The sequence below is a fragment of the Oncorhynchus keta genome, chromosome 27 (assembly GCF_023373465.1).
Source record: "Oncorhynchus keta strain PuntledgeMale-10-30-2019 chromosome 27, Oket_V2, whole genome shotgun sequence".
Classification (NCBI taxonomy): Eukaryota; Metazoa; Chordata; class Actinopteri; order Salmoniformes; family Salmonidae; genus Oncorhynchus; species Oncorhynchus keta.
Genome location: NC_068447.1, coordinates 28,340,077 through 28,356,175, shown reverse-complemented (window position 1 = coordinate 28,356,175; position 16,099 = coordinate 28,340,077). Strand labels below are relative to the sequence as shown.

The window sequence follows — 16,099 nt, the reverse complement described above, 5'->3', positions numbered from 1 at the left end:
TGAGTCCAGTGTCAGCGTGGAGGACTGAAAACACCCATTGATTGGTACACTGTAATAGCACCACTTTACATTCTGGTCACACTCACAGATGAATGATCCTCCTAACGGGAAATACATCTCCCATCTCCGAGCCTTTAATTGGCAACCTACAAATATGCACAATGTTGATTTACTCAACCTTTTTCCCAGCCTCCTCAATGTCCATTAAGGAGGATTTCTGACCTGGATCTCTTTAGAGAGGGATCTCTTTAGAGAGGGAGAGAATATAATATAAACTAATCCTAGTTCTTATCCTCACCATCCGTTTATGGACGATTTACTAAAGTATTTAGGGCAATGAGGAGAGATTTCACCTCTGTATTGCCTACCACACAAACAAGTAGTATAGAATATAGAGGTTGTTTCCGGGACACAGATTAAGCCTTGTCCTGGACCAAAAAAAAAAGATTCTAGGTCCAGGAGTATAGCTAACGTTGGCCGCCTACCAGGCAGGTACAGTACAACCACAAAAGGCCTAGAGACTGAACATCCCTAATGGGGATGGTTTTACTAAGCCATTCAACAGCTTCCTCTACTGTGTCTGTCCATCTACTTTCATCCCTTGCTCCAGCCCTTCACTCCACCGTTAAATCTTTAGTATGCGCATGCAGTGTTCTCAAGGTCTGTGTGCTGATCTATAGAAAAAGGTGTGCGAGGGGAAAAGGGCCTGCTTTGGAGAGTTTCATTATCAGTAAATGGAACAATTCTATTGAATACGAAATTAATGGAAGAAAAAACAGAAGTTTTGTGTTCCCCACGCTCCCCTTTTGACCAGGTATTCAGAAAGAACCACTCGCCAAAATGGAAGAACTGCCTCTATCAATTGGGAAGGCAAACTAATAAGTACTGAATTGTTGCGAGGCAGACATGGTGGAGATGTAAACCTGCTAAGACACTTTTAGGTGTGATTACTGTGAAGAATTGAGCGAGCTGCATTACTCACAACGTAATGACAAACAGGAGCATGGGCCTCAGTGAAGGATCACACAGAGAGAGAGAGAGAGAGAGAGAGAGAGAGAAACAGAGAGAGAGACAGAGACAGAGAGAGAGACAGAGAGAGAGACAGAGAGAGAGACAGAGAGAGAGACAGAGAGAGAGACAGAGAGAGAGACAGAGAGAGAGACAGAGAGAGAGACAGAGAGAGAGAGAGAGAGAGACAGAGACAGAGACAGAGACAGAGACAGAGACAGAGAGAGAGACAGAAACAGAGAGAGACAGAGACAGAGACAGAGAGAGAGAAACATACAGAAAGAGAGATGGAAAGTCTTGCTTACCTCCAGGTGAGGCGCGGGGTTGAATCCACATAGGTTGCAGACCTGAGTGTGGCACTGGGTGCAGGAGTTGTAGCTAGGCGGCTCAGTGGTGCTGCCGATGTTGAGCTCCGTCTTACACAGGGGGCATTTGACTTTGGGCTTCTCGGGCTCCACCAGGTTGGGAACGGGCTCCTGTCTGGCCGGCTGCTGCTGTTGCTGTTGTTGCTGCTGTGGTCCCTTCTGATGATGCACAGCTGATTGCTGCTGTTGGAGTGCTTTCTGAGTTGATGTATGTGGGCCACCCATTTGTGGTGCATACGGGCCACCCATCTGAGTTGGTGTGTGGGGTCCACCCATTTGCGGTACATGAGGGCCACCAATCTGGGGTGCTTGCGGGCCACCCATCGGGGGTGCATGAGGGCCACTCATCTGGGGTGCATGAGGGCCACTCACCTGGGGTGCTTGCGGGCCACCCATCAGGGGTGCATGAGGGCCACCAATCTGGGGTGCTTGCGGGCCACCCATCTGGGGTGCATGAGGGCCACCCATCTGGGGTGCATAAGGGCCACCCGTCTGGGGTGCATAAGGGCCACCCGTCTGGGGTGCATAAGGGCCACCTGTCTGGAATGGTTTGGCACCAGGAGGTCCTTGTTGTTTGTTGGAAGGCCCACCCCTGGCAGGGGAGGGCTGGGTGGATGGTGTCCCTGAGAGGGGGTCCACAGAGGCCAGGGTGCTGGCTGCCTGGTTGAGGAGCGATGCCCCAAAGCCAAACAGTTTGGTCAGGCCGTCCTGGGGCGGTTGCCCCTGGGGAACGGCGGGCCGATGGGAAGGCGACGAGCCGGCGCTGGCGGCCTGGCGGCCGCTCTGGTGCATCGAGGAGCCTCGGCCCAGGTCTGGCTGGGAGGGTGCCTTGGCCATGCCCACCAGGGGGACTGCTCCAGGATGGGGAATCCGGGGCTGGCCGGGACCTCCAGGCCCTCTCTGGCCATATGGGATGTGCTGGGGGGAGCTTGTCGTTGACCCAGGCAGGGAAGCAGAGCCGGGTATAGGGTGACTCTGTAGGCCAGGAGAGGTCTGTGGCTGATGCTGAGCTTGGGGTTTGGCCTGAGGCTGGTGCTGGGACTGGGATTGACCATAGAGCTGGGATTGACCATATGGCTGGGGCTGAGGTTGGCTTTGGCCGTAGAGGTGTTGCTGGGGTTGGGATTGACCATATGGCTGAGGCTGAGTTTGGCTGTAGGGCTGTTGTTGGGGCTGGGATTGACCATAGGGCTGTTGCTGGGGCTGGGAATGGCCATAGGTCTGAGATTGACCATGTGGCTGGGGCTGAGTTTGGTTGTAGGGCTGTTGCTGAGGCTGGGATTGGCCATAGGGCTGGGGTGGAGTTTTGCCAAAGGACTGGGGCTGGGACTGACCATAGAGCTGGGACTGGGATTGGGACTGACCATAGAGCTGGGACTGGGATTGGGATTGTCCATAGGGCTGGGACTGGGATTGACCATAGGGCTGGGCCTGGGGCTGGGATTGACTATAGGGCTGGGATTGACCGTAGAGTTGGTGCTGGGGCTGGGAGTGGGGTTTTGACTGTGGTGGGGGCTGGGCCTGGGGCTGAGGCTGGGGTTTTGGCTGGGCTGCTGGCTGAGCTGGCTGAACAGGTGGTGGCTGGACTATGGGTTTGGCTTGGTGGGATGGAGAGTGGATCTGCTGCTGGCTCTTGGAGCGTGGGGTGGTCATGTCAATGCCCAAGGCCCTCTGCATCTGGCAGTTGAGACAGAGCCACTCCTGTACCTAGGGAAGACAAACAAGATAAAAGAGTTTGTTAACAACACAATTACACCGATTAATTTCTGCTTTTTCATCTTTTATAATGAAACAAGTAACTGGGCCACTCAAGGACATTCAGAGACTTGTTCTGAAGCCACTGTTGCGTTGTCTTTGCTGTGTGCTTAAAGTCATTGTCCTGTTGGAAGGGGAACCTTCACCCCAGTCTGAAGTCCTGAGCTCTATGGAGCAGGTTTTCATCAGGGATCTCTCTGTACTTTGCTTAGTTCAACTTTCCATTGATCCTGACAAGTCTCCCAGTCCCTGCTGCTGAAAAACATCCCCACCAGCATGATGCTGCCAGGTTTCCTCCACTGAGGAGTAGCTTCCGTCTGGCCTGATTGGTGGAGTGCTGCAGAGACGGATGTCCTTCTGGAAGGTTCTCCCATCTCCACAGAGGAACTCTGGAACTCTGTCAGAGTGACCATCGGGTTCTTGGTCACCTCCCTGACCAAGGTCCTTCTCCCCTATTTCTCAGTTTGGCAGGGTGCCAGCTCGAGGAAGATTCTTGGTGGTTCCAAACTTAAACCATTTAAGAATTATGGACGTCACTGTGTTTTTGAGGACCCTCAATGCTGCAGAAATATTTTGGCACTCTGCCCCAGATCTTAGTCTCGACACAATCCTGTCTCGGACCTCTACGGACAATTCCTTTGACCTCATGGCTTGGTTTTTGTTGTTACAGGCAAAGTCAACTGTGGGACCTTATATAGACAGGTGTGCACCCAGCTTAACTGGTGCTTTCAGAGATGCAACCTCTCTCATCATCACTCAATGCCTAGGTTTACCCCCACTGTCCTCGCACCCTGCCTTACCCTTGTCTGTTCACTATGCCCTGAATCTATCCTACCACGCCCATAAATCTGCTCCTTTTATTCTCTGTTCCCAACACACTAGACGACCAGTTCTTATAGCCTCTAGCCGTATCCTCATCCTACTCCTCCTCTGTTCCTCTGGTGATGTAGAGGTTAACCCAGGCCTTGTGTGTCCCCATGCGCTCTCATTTGTTGACTTCTGCAACAGTAAATGCCTTGGGTTCTTGCATGTTAACATCAGAAGCCTCCTCCCTAAGTTTGTTTTATTCACTGTTTTAGCACACTATGCCAACTCTGATGTTTCAGCTGTGTCTGAATCCTGGCTTAGGAAGGCCACAAAATAATCTGACATTTCCATCCCCAATTACAATATTTTCTGTCAAGATAGAACTGCTAAAGGGGGCGGAATTGCAATCTACTGAAGAGAGAGCCTGCAGAGTTCGGTCATTACTATCCAGATCTACAGATCAGGCTTCTACTTTTAAAGATCCATCTCTCCAGAAATAAGTCAATAACTGTTGCCGCCTGTTATAGACCCCCCTCAGCTCCCAGCTGTGCCCTGGACACCATATGTGAATTGATTGCCCACCATCTATCGTCAGAGTTCGTACTGCTAGGTGACCTAAATTGTGATATGCTTAACACCCCAGCCGTCCTACAATCTAAGATAGATGCCCTCAATCTCACACAAATGATCAAGGAACCCACCAGGTACAACCCCAAATCTGTAAACATGGGCACCCTCATAGATATTATTCTGACTAACTTGCCCTCTAAATACACCACTGCTGTTTTCAATCAGGATCTCAGCGATCACTGCCTCATTGCCTGCATCCGTTATGGGTCCGCGGTCAAACGACCACCCCTCATCACTGTCAAATGCTCCCTGAAACACTTCAGAGAGCAGGCCTTTCTAATCGACCTGGCCCGGGTATCCTAGAAGGATATTACCTTAATCTCATGCCCTCAGTAAGGAAACCTGCTTGTTCTTTAAAAGTGCTTTCCTCACCATCTTAAATAAGCATGCCCCTTTCAAAAAATGTAGAACTAAGAACAGATACGGTCCTTGGTTCACTCCAGACTTGACTGCCCTTGACCAGCACAAAAACACCCTGTGGCCACACTAGCTTCGAATAGTCCCCGCGATATGCAACTTTTTAGGGAAGTCAGGAACCAATACACACAGTCAGTTAGGAAAGCAAAGGCTTGCTTTTTCAAACAAAAATTTGCATCCTGTAGCACTAATTCCAAAAAGTTTTGGGACAGTAAAGTCCATGGAGAATAAGAGTACTGTGCAGCCATCTTCATCGACCTGGCCAAGGCTTTCGACACTGTCAATCACCGTATTCTTATTGGGATACTTCTCTAATGACTGCCTCGCCTGGTTCACTAACTACTTCTCAGATAGAGTTCAGTGTGTGAAATCGGAGGGCCTGTTGTCCGTACCTCTGGCAGTCTCTATAGGGGTGTACAGGGTTCAATTCTCAAGCCGACTCTTTTCTCTGTATATATCAATGATGTTGCTCTTGCTGCTGGTGATTATTTGATCCACCTCTACGCAGACGATACCATTCTGTATACATCTGGCCCTTCGTTGGAGACTGTGTTAACTAACCTCCAAAAGAGCTTCAACGCCATACAACTCTCCTTCCGTGGCCTCCAACTCCTCTTAAATACAAGTAAAACTAAATGCATGCTCTTCACCCAATCGCTGTCTGCACCTCTGCTGCCAATGACTGTCTGACTGACGTGTCCAAAATAAAGCCGGGATATGCATATAATATGTACCATTGGATAGAAAACACTTTGAAATTTGTAGAAATGTTAAAATAATGTATGAGACTATAACACAATTGATATGGTAGGAGAAAATCCAAAGGAAAACCATCTGGAACATTTCTTTTTTGAGATGGAAGGCTATGGGTCCTATGCAATTCCAGCTCCCAGGTTGCAATTCCTATGGCTTCCACTTGACAGTCTTTGTTCAAGGTTTCAGGCTTGTTTCTTTCCAAACGAGGGAGAACTTTGAGTTTTGATACTGGGAGTCAAAGTTGGAAATCAGTCTGTGCGTGCGCAACGAAGAAGATGCGCACTTGCTAATTTTACTTTTCTATTGAACATACTTTTTTCCATATGCAATATTATAGTTTATTTACATTTTAGGGTACCTGAGGATTAAATAAAAACTTAGTTTGACAAGTTAACAAAGTTTAGCTTTTTGGATTCCTTTCTCTGCATGTTGAACGAGTGGATTACTCAAAATCGATGACGCCCACTAAACAGACTTTTTGGGATATAAAGAAGGATTTTATCTAACAAAATGACCATGCATGTTGTAGCTGGGACACTTGGGATTGCAAATCAGAAGAATATCTTCAAAAAGTAAATTAATGTTTAATCGCTATTTGTGATTTTACGAAGCCTGTGCTGGTGGAAAAATATTTTGATGTGGGGTGCTGTCCTCAAACAATCACATGACATGCTTTCGCTGTAATGCCTATTGTAAATCGGACAATGCAGTTAGATTAACAAGAATTTAAGCTTTTAACTGATATTAGACACTTGTATGTACCTAGAGGTTTAATATCCATAATTTTTATGATTATTTATTTGAATCGCGCCCGGCAATTTCACAGGAAGTTGTCGACAGGTGTCCCGCTGGTGGGACGCCTTGAGCCGATCATGCTTTTTGCCTGGTCCCAGACCTGTATGTGTGTTTACCATAGCCGAATGGTCTGACTATCGTAGTTGGCAAAATCACGTACAAATCTGGGACCAGCCCAATTTTCCTCTGCACACACACATGCAAACATATATGTACAAACATGCATGCACCTACCTACATCCTCACACACACAAACACACACACACACACACACCACTTTGTGTCCTGATTGTCAGTCATTAATCCAGGGGGTCACTTTAAACTAATCAAACTAAACCAGTGGTAATCCTTTTCCCCCTGTGTTCTGTCTCTCCATCTCTCCACAGTCTCTCTCTGTCTCTCCACCAACTGAATGGAAGGATGGAAGAAGGAGGTGTTCTGTTCTAATCATGCAAGGCCTTATCATAGCATCTCAGCCCGTCTCCATGCACCCACTCATCACTCCTTCAGAGCAGTGCAGCAGCGTGAGGGAGTACTCAGGAGCTCTAATTTAATCTGTCATTAATTACTGGGAGAGCAGGGGGCAGTGGGGAGGTCAGCCCAGGAACTAGGAACTCTACTAAGGACTAAGAGGATAGATGAGAGACACAGCAAGACAAGGGTGATGCTATAGATAACTTTGGATTTGGAGTTATATCAGAGATGTTGTTGTTTTAGAATTGCAAGACTCTTTTTTGATGGTAGTGTCATGACATTGGCCTGGGGGTAGGTTTATGACAGTCATAAATACCTCTTCCCCCCTTTTTCCTCTCTCTACCCTACTGATGTTACATTTGCAAAACCCTTGGTTAACATAGAGATTCTGGGAACATCAGAAGGTGGGGGGGAAATGAACTATATTCTGGTAATCCGACCAATTGAACATATGCGGTGGTACTTAAAGAATATGATGTCAGTTCGGTTGTCATCTGAGACATTCTCATCAATGATAAGATGACATAACTCTGATGTGTAGACTTTCCACTGTAGAGTTTATCAGATTCACATGGAATTGTTGATCAATTTAAATGTTTGAATATTAAATTATTCGTGATGGGATGAAAGGTGATTTTGGCTTCTAAAATGTGAGATTTGGGTTTTCATAAGGTATGGCTCTGCTCAATCAGGGGCCCGCCCCTGTGAAGGGACATGGGCTATAAAACTTTTCAAACACGCCCTCCTCTCCCTTGGTATATAAAGCCTTGATGACAATATAACCTCCTGTTCTGAGGACGACGGTCCGATGTCAGAATGGTTCAGATAATAACTACAGAACGAAGCCAACATCAGTGTGAGCTTTGGTTGCGAATGGTATGAACTTTGAACTCTTATTCACTACAGAAGTGATACCTCCTAGCCATTGAGTTAGCAACAGCCAGTGCAAACGAGGGTTAGGAAGGAACAGACAGAGTATCCCGTCTACCACACAACGACGTTACTACAACGTATTCAATTTACCAGCAGAGGCATTCTTCAAAGAACAAAGGACTCGGTTGGGCAACACAGCCTTCCATCTATCACCAACCTACCGAAGCGCAGCTCAGAGTAAATATTTATAGCATTTTCCTTTTCCAAATTGTTCCTCAGTCTTCCCGCTCTTTCACTCAAACCCAGCCCCTTTTCTTTTGTGTATCCAGATGTCATATCTGTTCCGCACGCTAGGGACGTTTTCCTTTAGGACATCATTTGTAATCAAGTTGTGATTTAAATATGTGTATGTGTAATTCTGTGTGATTAGTTAGGTATTTAGTAAATAAATAATTAAACCCAATTTTGTTTGCTGATTCAACTTGTTAGCCAGGGTTTGTGCAGATAACCAAGAATTTACAACTTTCAGATGAGACTGAATTAAGATGACCATTAATATTGACTGCTATTGATGTAAAATATTACTAGGTCTTTAAGAGTTTATTCGAAAGATAACAGCTCTATAAATATTCTTTCATGGTGCCCGACTCTAGTTAATTACATTTACATGATTAGCTCAATCAGGTAATATTAATTACGGAGAAATTATTTTATAGAATAGCATATCATATCACTTAATCCGGCATAGCCAAAGACACGACAGTAGTGTGTCTAAAGCTATTAGGTGTATACATGTAAACAAACACACTGACAGATCAGTCTTAACAAAGTAAAAAGCAGTCGGAATGTCATTGTTTGCGGAAAATAATGTCTGACAGCAAACTCCGACACGACAGACCTAGCAATGTCCGTGGCCTGTTGACTTGCACACAAGTGTGACACGTAGGCAAAAACCAGCTGCCCCCCATGAAAAATGAATCAGAAAGGTTAGGAAACCCAGCTACTGCTAAACTAACTAAATGGTAAGACCACAAACAGATGTTCAATATCCTTGTTATTGGTAGATGGATAACACTAGTACAACTACCTATAAAAGTAGAGTAACTAAGCACTGTGCTAGCATGCCAACATCCAGGATATAGAGCTGACAGGGGACACACACAGTAGTGGTGGTGGTTGTGGTGCTGGTGTTGTGGTGGTGGTTCTGGTAGTTGCAGTGGTGGTTGTGCTGTTGGTTGTTGTGCTGGTGGTTGTTGTTGTGGTGGTGGTGCTGGTGTTTGCGGTGGTGGTTGTTGTTGTGGTGGTGGTGCTGGTGTTTGCGGTGGTGGTTGTTGTTGTGGTGGTGGTGCTGGTGTTTGCGGTGGTGGTTGTGCTGGTGGTTGTTGTTGTGGTGGTGGTTCTGGTGTTTGCGGTGGTGGTTGTGCTGGTGGTTGTTGTTGTGGTGGTGGTTCTGGTAGGGGTTGTGCTGGAGCTGGTGGTTGTGCTGGTGGTTGTTGTGGTGCTGGTGTTGTGCTGGTGGTTGTTGTTGTGGTGGTGGTGGTGCTGGTGTTTGCGGTGGTGGTTGTGCTGGTGGTTGTTGTTGTGGTGGTGGTTCTGGTAGGGGTTGTGCTGGAGCTGGTGGTTGTGCTGGTGTTGTTGTTTGTGGTGCTGGTGTTGTTGTTTGTGGTGCTGGTGTTGTTGTTTGTGGTGCTGGTGGTGGTTGTGGTATGGGTGGTGCTGGTGTTTGCGGTGGTGGTTGTGCTGGTGGGTGTTGTTGTTGTTGTGGTGGTGGTATTTGCGGTGGTGGTTGTGGTAGGGGTGGTGCTGGTAGTTGTGGTGATGGTGCTGGTGGTTGCTGTGGTGGTTGTGGTGGTTGTGGTGCTGGTATTTGTGGTTGTTGTGCTGGTGGTTGTGTTGCTAACTGAGTCGTATCATTGAGAAACAGCAGGCCGCTCCAGAAAAGCTTACCCACTCTGTCAGAGGAAAAGGCTACTATACATCAGATCAGTCATAGCACCACCAGGCCTTTAACAGAGCTGCCCATCAACCAGCCATCCCCCTTGCAACTAAGATGTGTGGATCAGAGAAAGAGGGATGTACCGGGGGAAGGAGAAAGAAAGAGAGAGAAATAACAGTGTCTTTACATTTTTCCTATCTCATTTTAGGGAAGCAGCCAGCCATCTAGCCTGGTTCAAGGGCAGCTGAGATTAAACTGCAGTTCTGGCCAGTTCATCTTTACTGCTGTTCACGATGAGTCAGTCAGAACACTTCACTCTTTTATACTCTCCAAAAGTGTCTTTCTCTCCATGGAGAATTTCAATGTAGTCTTTCTCAATCATACAGTTCAATTATTTAGAGTGCACTCTGTTTCTATCCCAGCTAGCCCATTTAGTTCATTGGAAGTTGTGGGAACATATGTTTTTGGTTTCCCATTAGTTCTGGGAACGAAGCCATAAGTTTCTTGACCGGTAAAATGGAACGTTTTTTAAATGTTCTGAGAATGGAAGTAAAAATGTATCCTGTTCTAGGAACGTACATTTAAGTTGCAGAGAGGTTCTGAGAAAGTTTTACAATGGTTCCCTGAAAGTTTTTCGAGAAGGTTTTATTCATGGTCTGAGAACATAAGAGGTTATTTAAAGATAATTAATGAACTTTCTGAGAACATGTTTCAAATAAGAATTTTAATAACACTGTTAGCTTAGTTTGGGTTAACTGTTTTGAACACGAGGAACAGATAGGACACATGGAAATTCATTTGCTTAGTCATTAATCATGCAAACATATCTTTTTTTATTGTGGCACGTAGTCAATGAGATTCAAACCCATCTTCTTACCTCTATCCATGGAATTAGTCGACTGCACCACCGGAATGGAGCTGGCATGCCATGTTTTTTTTTACTCATACAAAACTGTTCCTTTTAGTCTATTCAAACAGACCCCATTTCAAAGGAAACAAGCACTCGTTAAGATCAGGTGTGGCCAATTAGTGGGATCGGCTAACACACCTGAACACACTTAACAAGATAGAGGATAAAGAGAGTTTTGTTGACACTGAGAACAGAATATATATAGTTTTAAATAACATTCTTAGAACGGTCTTTGAACGTTACTGTCACGACTTCCTTCACACCTGGTTCCAATCCCATCAATTACATGTTGTGTATTTAACCCTCTGTTCCCCCCATGTCCTTGTCGGAGATTGTTTGATTGTATGTGATGTGCATGTATTATGTTGGTGTGCGACGGGTTTTGTACCCACTTTTGTTATTTTGTACCCACTTTTGTTATTTTGTACCCACTTTTGTTATTTTGTAGCCACTTTTGTTATTTTGTACATTTTGGTTATTGGAGTTTTATCAGCATTTATTAAACAACTCCGTTTTTACCAAGTTCGTTCTCCTGCGCCTGACTTCCCTGCCACCAACATGCACCCATTACAGTTACTAATGTTCTCTTGTGGTTTTTCTGGAACGTTTTCTTAATGTTCCGAGAGCACGACGTAATAGAACCTGCATAAAACCTTACGCTGAACTACTGAAATTCCCACCTAAGAAACATATGGTTCTCAGAATGTTATGTGCTAGCTGGGTATCCTGCACCATTCTCAGAACATTGTTGGAAGGTGTATGAAAAATAACCAATCTCACCAAGCTCCAAGAAACATATGGTTCTCAGAACGCTATGTGCTAGCTAGGTATATATTTATTTACTTCATTTTGTTAATACTCAAGAAGTACTAACCTCTTCAATCACTCGAGGTAGCATTTTGTCAATGCATGTTGTTGAGCATAATAATGAATTATTATTTTTACTTTTCTATTTGATATGCCCCCCGATAAATACTTTGTTAAGGGAAATGTATGCTTGTGATGTGTTGTCTCACCTAGCTATCTTAAGATGAATGCACTAACACTAAGTCAATCTGGATAAGAGTGTCTGCTAAATAACAATTGAATGGTAGTTTATATATTGTTGCCTTTGTACATATTTATCAAAGGTGTGGAAAATAATAAAGGGAACTGTAGAGTATGCAAGTCAATACATTGATCAATTTCCTAGAAACATACAGAACGGAACAGTCAATGCCCCTGAAATGACGGGATGCGTCCCAAATGGCTCCCTATTCCTTACATCTTTTGACCAAAGCACGATGGACCCTAAAGTAGTGAACTCTGTAGGGAATAAGATGCCATTTGGAACGCATCATGGTGATGGTGATGAAGCACCCTATTCACACCCTAATTATGTGTACACAGTGGACAACAGATGATTACCGTCATAATTAATAATCATCTGCCTCATTAAGGCTATAGACCGGCCAGTGAGCTGCATCATCTGCCTCATTAAGGCTATAGACCGGCCAGTGAGCTGGATCATCTGCCTCATTATGGTTATAGACCGGCCAGTGAGCTGCATCATCTGCCTCATTAAGGCTATAGACCGGCCAGTGAGCTGCATCATCTGCCTCATTATGGTTATAGACCGGCCAGTGAGCTGGATCATCTGCCTCATTATGGCTATAGACCGGCCAGTGAGCTGGATCATCTGCCTCATAAAGGCTATAGACCAGCCAGTGAGCTGGATCATCTGCCTCATTAAGGCGATAGACCGGCCAGTGAGCTGCATCATCTGCCTCATTAAGGCTATAGACCGGCCAGTGAGCTGGATCATCTGCCTCATTATGGTTATAGACCGGCCAGTGAGCTGCATCATCTGCCTCATTATGGCTATAGACCGGCCAGTGAGCTGCATCATCTGCCTCATTATGGTTATAGACCGGCCAGTGAGCTGCATCATCTGCCTCATTATGGCTATAGACCGGCCAGTGAGCTGCATCATCTGCCTCTTTAAGGCTATAGACCGGCCAGTGAGCTGCATCATCTGCCTCATTATGGTTATAGACCGGCCAGTGAGCTGCATCATCTGCCTCATTAAGGCTATAGACCGGCCAGTGAGCTGCATCATCTGCCTCATTATGGCTATAGACCGGCCAGTGAGCTGCATCATCTGCCTCTTTAAGGCTATAGACCGGCCAGTGAGCTGGATCATCTGCCTCATTATGGCTATAGACAGGCCAGTGAGCTGGATCATCTGCCTCATTAAGGCTATAGACCGGCCAGTGAGCTGCATCATCTGCCTCATTATGGCTATAGACCGGCCAGTGAGCTGGATCATCTGCCTCATTATGGCTATAGACCGGCCAGTGAGCTGGATCATCTGCCTCATTATGGCTATAGACCGGCCAGTGAGCTGCATCATCTGCCTCATTATGGCTATAGACCGGCCAGTGAGCTGGATCCTCTGCCTCATTAAGGCTATAGACCGGCCAGTGAGCTGGATCATCTGCCTCATTATGGCTATAGACCGGCCAGTGAGCTGAATCATCTGCCTCATTAAGGCTATAGACCGGCCAGTGAGCTGGATCATCTGCCTCATTATGGCTATAGACCGGCCAGTGAGCTGGATCATCTGCCTCATTATGGCTATAGACCGGCCAGTGAGCTGGATCATCTGCCTCATTAAGGCTATAGACCGGCCAGTGAGCTGCATCATCTGCCTCATTATGGCTATAGACCGGCCAGTGAGCTGGATCATCTGCCTCATTAAGGCTATAGACCGGCCAGTGAGCTGCATTATCTGCCTCATTAAGGCTATAGACCAGCCAGTGAGCTGGATCATCTGCCTCATTAAGGCTATAGACCGGCCAGTGAGCTGCATCATCTGCCTCATTAAGGCTATAGACCGGCCAGTGAGCTGGATCATCTGCCTCATTATGGCTATAGACCGGCCAGTGAGCTGGATCATCTGCCTCATTAAGGCAATAGACCGGCCAGTGAGCTGGATCATCTGCCTCATTATGGCTATAGACCGGCCAGTGAGCTGGATCATCTGCCTCATAAAGGCTATAGACCGGCCAGTGAGCTGGATCATCTGCCTCATTAAGGCTATAGACCGGCCAGTGAGCTGGATCATCTGCCTCATTATGGTTATAGACCGGCCAGTGAGCTGCATCATCTGCCTCATTATGGCTATAGACCGGCCAGTGAGCTGCATCATCTGCCTCATTATGGTTATAGACCGGCCAGTGAGCTGCATCATCTGCCTCATTATGGCTATAGACCGGCCAGTGAGCTGGATCATCTGCCTCATTAAGGCTATAAACCGGCCAGTGAGCTGCATCATCTGCCTCATTATGGTTATAGACCGGCCAGTGAGCTGCATCATCTGCCTCATTATGGCTATAGACCGGCCAGTGAGCTGCATCATCTGCCTCTCTAAGGCTATAGACCGGCCAGTGAGCTGGATCATCTGCCTCATTATGGCTATAGACCGGCCAGTGAGCTGGATCATCTGCCTCATTAAGGCTATAGACCGGCCAGTGAGCTGCATCATCTGCCTCATTATGGTTATAGACCGGCCAGTGAGCTGCATCATCTGCCTCATTATGGCTATAGACCGGCCAGTGAGCTGCATCATCTGCCTCATTATGGTTATAGACCGGCCAGTGAGCTGCATCATCTGCCTCATTATGGCTATAGACCGGCCAGTGAGCTGGATCATCTGCCTCATTAAGGCTATAGACCGGCCAGTGAGCTGCATCATCTGCCTCATTATGGTTATAGACCGGCCAGTGAGCTGCATCATCTGCCTCATTATGGCTATAGACCGGCCAGTGAGCTGGATCATCTGCCTCATTAAGGCTATAGACCGGCCAGTGAGCTGGATCATCTGCCTCATTAAGGCTATAGACCGGCCAGTCAGCTGCATCATCTGCCTCATTAAGGCTATAGACCGGCCAGTGAGCTGCATCATCTGCCTCATTATGGCTATAGACCGGCCAGTGAGCTGGATCCTCTGCCTCATTAAGGCTATAGACCGGCAAGTGAGCTGGATCATCTGCCTCATTATGGCTATAGACCGGCCAGTGAGCTGAATCATCTGCCTCATTAAGGCTATAGACCGGCCAGTGAGCTGGATCATCTGCCTCATTATGGCTATAGACCGGCCAGTGAGCTGGATCATCTGCCTCATTATGGCTATAGACCGGCCAGTGAGCTGGATCATCTGCCTCATTAAGGCTATAGACCGGCCAGTGAGCTGCATCATCTGCCTCATTATGGCTATAGACCGGCCAGTGAGCTGGATCATCTGCCTCATTAAGGCTATAGACCGGCCAGTGAGCTGCATCATCTGCCTCATTAAGGCTATAGACCAGCCAGTGAGCTGGATCATCTGCCTCATTAAGGCTATAGACCGGCCAGTGAGCTGCATCATCTGCCTCATTAAGGCTATAGACCGGCCAGTGAGCTGGATCATCTGCCTCATTATGGCTATAGACCGGCCAGTGAGCTGGATCATCTGCCTCATTAAGGCAATAGACCGGCCAGTGAGCTGGATCATCTGCCTCATTATGGCTATAGACCGGCCAGTGAGCTGGATCATCTGCCTCATAAAGGCTATAGACCAGCCAGTGAGCTGGATCATCTGCCTCATTAAGGCTATAGACCGGCCAGTGAGCTGGATCATCTGCCTCATTATGGTTATAGACCGGCCAGTGAGCTGCATCATCTGCCTCATTAAGGCTATAGACCGGCCAGTGAGCTGCATCATCTGCCTCATTATGGTTATAGACCGGCCAGTGAGCTGCATCATCTGCCTCATTATGGCTATGGACCGGCCAGTGAGCTGCATCATCTGCCTCTTTAAGGCTATAGACCGGCCAGTGAGCTGCATCATCTGCCTCATTATGGTTATAGACCGGCCAGTGAGCTGCATCATCTGCCTCATTAAGGCTATAGACCGGCCAGTGAGCTGCATCATCTGCCTCATTATGGCTATAGACCGGCCAGTGAGCTGCATCATCTGCCTCTTTAAGGCTATAGACCGGCCAGTGAGCTGGATCATCTGCCTCATTATGGCTATAGACAGGCCAGTGAGCTGGATCATCTGCCTCATTAAGGCTATAGACCGGCCAGTGAGCTGCATCATCTGCCTCATTATGGCTATAGACCGGCCAGTGAGCTGGATCATCTGCCTCATTATGGCTATAGACCGGCCAGTGAGCTGGATCATCTGCCTCATTATGGCTATAGACCGGCCAGTGAGCTGCATCATCTGCATCATTATGGCTATAGACCGGCCAGTGAGCTGGATCCTCTGCCTCATTAAGGCTATAGACCGGCCAGTGAGCTGGATCATCTGCCTCATTATGGCTATAGACCGGCCAGTGAGCTGAATCA

At 47.1% G+C, this 16,099-nt stretch overlaps 1 protein-coding gene across 1 annotated transcript in view; it reads right to left on the bottom strand.

Annotated features, from left to right (window-relative positions):
- Nucleotides 1-16,099, bottom strand: part of LOC118359712 (protein bassoon-like) — a 182,041-nt gene that overhangs the window by 96,435 nt on the left and 69,507 nt on the right. Inside the window, exon 3 of the mRNA XM_035738343.2 lies at nucleotides 1,314-3,080. Within this exon, the coding sequence (XP_035594236.2) occupies nucleotides 1,314-3,080 (1,767 nt within the window). The remainder of the gene's footprint in view (nucleotides 1-1,313; nucleotides 3,081-16,099) is intronic.